The sequence below is a fragment of the Arvicanthis niloticus genome, chromosome 15 (genome assembly GCF_011762505.2).
Source record: "Arvicanthis niloticus isolate mArvNil1 chromosome 15, mArvNil1.pat.X, whole genome shotgun sequence".
NCBI classification, from domain to species: Eukaryota; Metazoa; Chordata; class Mammalia; order Rodentia; family Muridae; genus Arvicanthis; species Arvicanthis niloticus.
Window position 1 is genome coordinate 6902274 of NC_047672.1, and position 5883 is coordinate 6908156.

At 36.2% G+C, this 5883-nt stretch overlaps 1 protein-coding gene across 1 annotated transcript; it reads right to left on the bottom strand.

Annotated features, from left to right (window-relative positions):
• Positions 1-4702: 4702 nt before the first annotated feature.
• LOC117720743 (putative vomeronasal receptor-like protein 4) lies at positions 4703-5614 on the bottom strand. The gene has a single exon (XM_034519388.2). The coding sequence runs from the start codon at positions 5612-5614 to the stop codon at positions 4703-4705; it is 912 nt and encodes a 303-aa protein (XP_034375279.1).
• Positions 5615-5883: the final 269 nt, after the last annotated feature.

Consider the following 5883-nt stretch of genomic DNA (forward strand, 5'->3'; position numbering starts at 1 on the left):
ATCTATCTTGTGGTCAGCCAAGTTCCTGAAACACAGAGCTCACAACCAAGCTGACCTGCATTCTTGGCTCTGTTCTGCCTGTTAGGAGTTTTTGAAAAATTTTAACCCTTTCAGTTCCACATGAAGTTAAAAAATAGATCTACTTCAAGACATAGCTAAACCACTACTGGGCATATACCTAGAAGGCACGTACTGAGACATTGCTGCTGTTACAACAACAACAACTACTACTACTACTACAACTGAGACACTGCTATTCAAGAATTGAAAATATTTTTCTCATTATGGATAAAAATCTAACTCAATATTATATCAGTAGCTATGCCTAAAAGTTCAATTAGAAAGTTTGAGATATTAAAACTAAATTTATTTTAATTAAAATACACAAATACCTACTTAAACTTATCCAGTTTTCAGTTTTGTAAGAATACATGGAGTTAATAAATGAAGAGAGATTTCAAAATGCCTATATGACATCCACTTTATTAGAAATCATTGAAATGGAATAAAAATATGTCTAAAACTTTTAAAACTTATATAATGTTAACAATGCCTTATGTTTCCTAGGCCATTAGTTGAAACTTTCTTGGAATTCTTAAGTGTATACACACTTATCAGAATCGAAAATAACTGATAAACACTAAATTAGTTGATACTTGTATATTCCTTGCTTGAGTTTTATATAGAAACATACAGGTGGTTAACTTGAGAAGATAAAAAAATACATAATACATTTAAATGTACCTGAATAGTATACATGTACTCCTGCAAAGGGTCTGGTCTTTGTTTTTCACCTTCTAAGGTATTTCAGGTGTTTAATTACAGGAATGGAAATCTAACACAGTTGGCATTATTTGGTGAAATCATGCTCTTAGAATTTAAAGTACATACTCAGAAAATTCCTGTTTCAGATATGCTCCTTAAAATATTGTATCTGGGACTATTTTTACATACATATCAATGTGCATTCACTACAAAAACTGATGGGTTTTATGATGCTTTAGTATATACTACCCATTGATGAGCTTCACTCTGTCAGGCTTTCCCACTCTATCCACCATTCTGCTTGCCCCATCCATATTCAAACAGCCCTCTCTAACTGTCACATACATAGATCACATTAAATGAAATCTATGTTTTTATTAATCATTACATTGCTACTTCTCTGTCTACAAGCATCTGTTGTGTGCTTATTTTACAGTATGGCTCAAAAGTAATATTCTAAGCAGATAATTCTCCAATCATTTACTATTAAAAAAAATGCTGCTTCATTCTATCACCTACTTACTGTTCTCACAAATAATGAAGAGAAAAAGAAAGACTTCCTCAGCTGGGACTTTGATAAACATCATTGTAGAATAAGGCCCTGAGAAACAGTTATAAGGAAGAAATGTCATCAGCTCATCTCTTTCTAGACCAATAGTTATCATGTAATCTGGGGTAGGCCATTTTGACCTTAAGGTTGCTACAAAATGCTTCCATCAAATGGAAAAGTAAACTTTCCTGATTCCATGAGTACAGTGGAGTTGGAGTAGCTGCACTCTGTGGGTCCATGGGTGAAGTATTCTTCCCAGACTATATGTCAGAATTGATTAACTTATCCCAGTTCCTGTGAACAAAACAAAACTATCAATAATAATATCTCATTTAAAGGACATGGAAAAACAATTTAGATTCACCAAGGTATTCTTCCTTCTTCCAAAACATTTGTGGTTTCTGCCACACTTACCTGAAAGTGGCTCCAGAGACTCACCTTGAAATTAACAGCTGTCCCAAGCCCAGTATGTTATCTGTCCTGAGCAGGTTGTGATAAGGTTTTAGGGTCCCCATGGGAACAGGAGCGACAGGTCCTTTCCACTCAGGAATCATATACAGAATTGACTGTGAGATGGTCAGTTCCCCGAGAGGGAAGAGAGTATGCCGGAGACAGAGGCTTGATATTTAAATGCTCTTCAGTAATGCACAGCAAACAATATATATTACCAATGCTAAAGCTATTATAACAACGAGGTATTGCCACATTTCCTATACATTGCCTCTATCAATATCAATACAATAAACACAAGTAGTAAGTTGCTAATTACCAAAGAAATTATACCACCTGAGTCCTTATGACTGTAGTTTCCAGCAGCTGAGATCCGGAGAGTGCTTGACCACGAAGATAAGGGTGTTCTGCGGCTTCCAGCAGCTCTGGTCTGGAGAGTATTTGACCACCAAGTTAGAGGCTATGGTCTCTCGGCTGTCTCCTTGATGATCTGGTACAGAGTGCTCAGTCTCTCGGCTGCTGCTTTGATGATCCATGCTGCAGAGTGCTTGGTCTCTTGGCTGCAGAGGAGGCCTGAATGGAGGATCACGCTAGGTAAACATTGCTACCAGTGTGATGAAGTGCTCCGGCCAAGGGCTCCTTTTTGATGCTTGAATTAGGGTTACTTCTGAAGTACATGGTAGATAAAAAGATGTGTCTGGTTATCTGTGGGGCTATGACTTCATTACAGTTGGTTATCACACTTATTCAAAACAACTTATTTTAATGCAAAAATATTGTGATTCATAAGGTTTTCAAAACAACTTTTGATTATAAAAACAACTTCGGGTTATCACAGCACTTCAAAACAACTTCACTTCAAACTTGTTTTCTTTCCTAGTACAAATATGGAGTTGGTCCTGTTCAGGGCCTGCTCCTTACTCATCACTTTTGCTAAAGGTAAGAAAATATCACCTCCTCCAAACACATTCAAGGAAAGTTATCCTCCTCAAAGATCATACAAAAGTGAGGTAACGTAACAGCAGAAATCAAGCTGTGGGGATGGGAATGTAGCTCAGTTGATAGAGCACATGCCTAGAGAGTATCATGTATGTGGAAAACATGAAATAAATCAAACCTTCAAAGTATAGGCTTAGGTGAGGGAGATGAATCCCAGGTCAGTGGCTAACAGAAGACCTTTGATAAGATTAGAAAATAAAACTACTCCAAAGACACACTCATGTAACACAAGAATTATAGAAATCACACACACAAAAAAAGCAGAATCAAAATTTTTCATGCATCCTATAGATAAAACACTAAGCATAAAGAACTAAAAAGTGAAGACAGCAGTTGTATAACTTCTTGACCATATCAAGCTGGTGACTGTCTAAAACCTACCTCGCTGTGGATCAGAGTTTATGGTACTGGAAGTTAACATGCAAACTACCAAAGGAGAAAGGTAAACATCAACCCACTACAAAACCTTCAGTATACAATGGTAATGTGTCTGTAAGATGTGCTGGTGTAAGAGTGGCCTAAAACTTATGGCAGTGACTAACCAATCTCTGATTTGTTTTAAGGCATGGAACCCATGGAATTGAAACCATATCCAGCACTGTTTTGGTTGTCAAGTACATGAAATTAGGACTAAGAAGAAAAACAAATACTAGTGTTCTTGAAACAAATAAAATGACAGCTGACATTCTTCTGCATTCATTGATCTGAGTCTCATTCAGCCATCATCAGAGAAGCTTCCTCCATCAGAAGATACAACTACCCATAGCTAGAAAATATGCACAGTGAGAGACATTAAGATAGTCAGCCCTCCTCGGGAAGTCTTGATCAAATTCTTCCCCTCAGTCCACAGGACACTGTGGAAAGGTAATAGAAAGTCTAGAAGAGACTAGATGGATGGAGGACAGCAGGGAAACTAGGCCTTCTAAATACAACTGAGAAGAGAAACATATAACCTCAGAGACTGTGGCTACATGCACATGTCTGTATCTGATGGGGTCCTAGAACAGAAGTGAATATGTCACTTGCCAGAGCTGGAGAGGTAGAAACAGGAGAACTGGGACTACCATCATGGCCCAGAGAGTGATCTATCAAGAGAGTAGTTGAATGGCATATGAAAATCAACAGGCAAGGTTGTCTCCTGTCTTCCATGTGCACACATACACACATCTTTTTTCTGTACACACGCATACACACATGCATACAGATACACAACAAACATATATAACAACACGTATATTTAATAAACAATTTTTATTTATGAATAACATTGTAAAAAGTGAAATAAAATGAAGTACATGATATTTTTATATAAGCACATATTTTTATATAAGCACATTAAGTAACTGTGTTAACAAAAAAAGTAACTTTAAATTCATACTACTTTATGGATCCCAAGAATTTATAATTAGAAAACAGAATTAAAGCTACAATAAAATATTTAAACTATTATTGATTATTGAGTATAGATTAACATCTTTTCAAGAGAAAGCTTAAAAAGTCACTATTATCAAAGATCTAGTTTTAGTAAACTCTGCAGTAAGGGAATATTTATTTTACAAAGTATTAAGGAGACAGAGAACTCATATAAAAATAACAACTAATTGTGTACAATTAATTTAAGAACTCTAGAGTGCTGGGCAAGAGAAATGAAATAAGAATATGTATCTTTAATGCAAGAAAATTTATTTAAATAATATAAAAAAATCTTGCTCACCTAAATGGATCATTTCAGTTTAAAAATGCATTTAAAAAACTAATAACTAAGGCTACTTGGGATTATTCTTTATAACCAGCTCTATGTCCACTTCCAGGACATCTCTTGACATCTTCGCACCTCTGTGGACACCAGGAATGCACACATGCATACACGATGGCACAGCATACACAGGTATGAATTAAAAATAAATTAATAAAGAATAAAGAAAAGAAAATTCTTTTTTAAAAAAAATTCTGGTGGTGCTTTGACTGCAGGTTTTTTAGCATAATTATTATTCTGTTATCAGAACTCATTTGTACCAAAGGGGTAATTGTGGGAAAGGCATACATCATAAACTTCTGAACAGTCAGAAAGACTGGGTCATACATCCATAACATGTCTGAGGTGAATGAGATGATGAAGTCCACCCAGTACATGACCACAAAGAAAACCACCAGCAGCAAGATGGTCTGGGTGGCCCTTTTCTCAGGGGACTCTCTCAGGTGGCTAGTGCTATAAAGATACTTGCACTGCCTTTGATACCTAATCATGGTAATCACCATGTATACACTTGTGGTCAGCATGACTCCTACAAGAAACACATCTCTGGAGGTTGATATAGTAAAAATCAGTCCCCTGATGATGTAGTTCATGGGTAAGAGAGAGCAGGATTTAGTGACCTGCATCTGGTTGGTCTCACTCACATTGGTAAAACCAGCAGCATAAATGATCCGATTAGTACTGAAGGACAAGTTGAAAGTCCAAATACATAAGAAAACATAGGCCATGTATTTTTTTAGCTTTTGTTTAAATTTGGCCAACAAAGAGGTATTGGGACTGATAGTGACAGCCTGGAACACACTCAGAAGGCAGGTGGTGCAGATAGAGAGGCCTCTCATCACCCTGCTAATATAAAATATTGTCTTACATTTGAAATCATTCTCAATGTTTAGTAACTCAAATAAGTCTGTAAGCATAATATCCCCTCCAGTGAGGACCATGATTATGTGAATGAAAGTCAGTTGACAGGAGATCACGTCTGTGGGCTTAGATCTGTGACCTAGGATTATGGAAGTATAGAAAAAAAGAAGACACATATTGGCTAGGACTCCAAGAGCAGCTTGGAAATAAAGGACATTCTTAAGTGAGGACATAAGTGGAAAGTGTGTTCATCTTAACAGCATAGTGGAAGTTCACTTCATATATCTGAAAAAAACAAGAGAGTTTACATCAAGCCTGTGATACACTGGAAATATGTTTATATCATCATTCTATTTTCCATTCTAGTCATTGATTAACCCATCACTTTACTTTTGATAATCCAGATTCTACGTCATAGCCTATACTTCTGTATGCCTTCCATGTATCTACTGTATATATGAATACATACAATATTAAAAATATTAAATGTGATCACACATAT

Excerpts from the sequence above, each read along its gene's own strand:
- LOC117720743 (XM_034519388.2), bottom strand. The coding sequence starts at position 5,614 with ATGTCCTCACTTAAGAATGTCCTTTATTTCCAAGCTGCTCTTGGAGTC.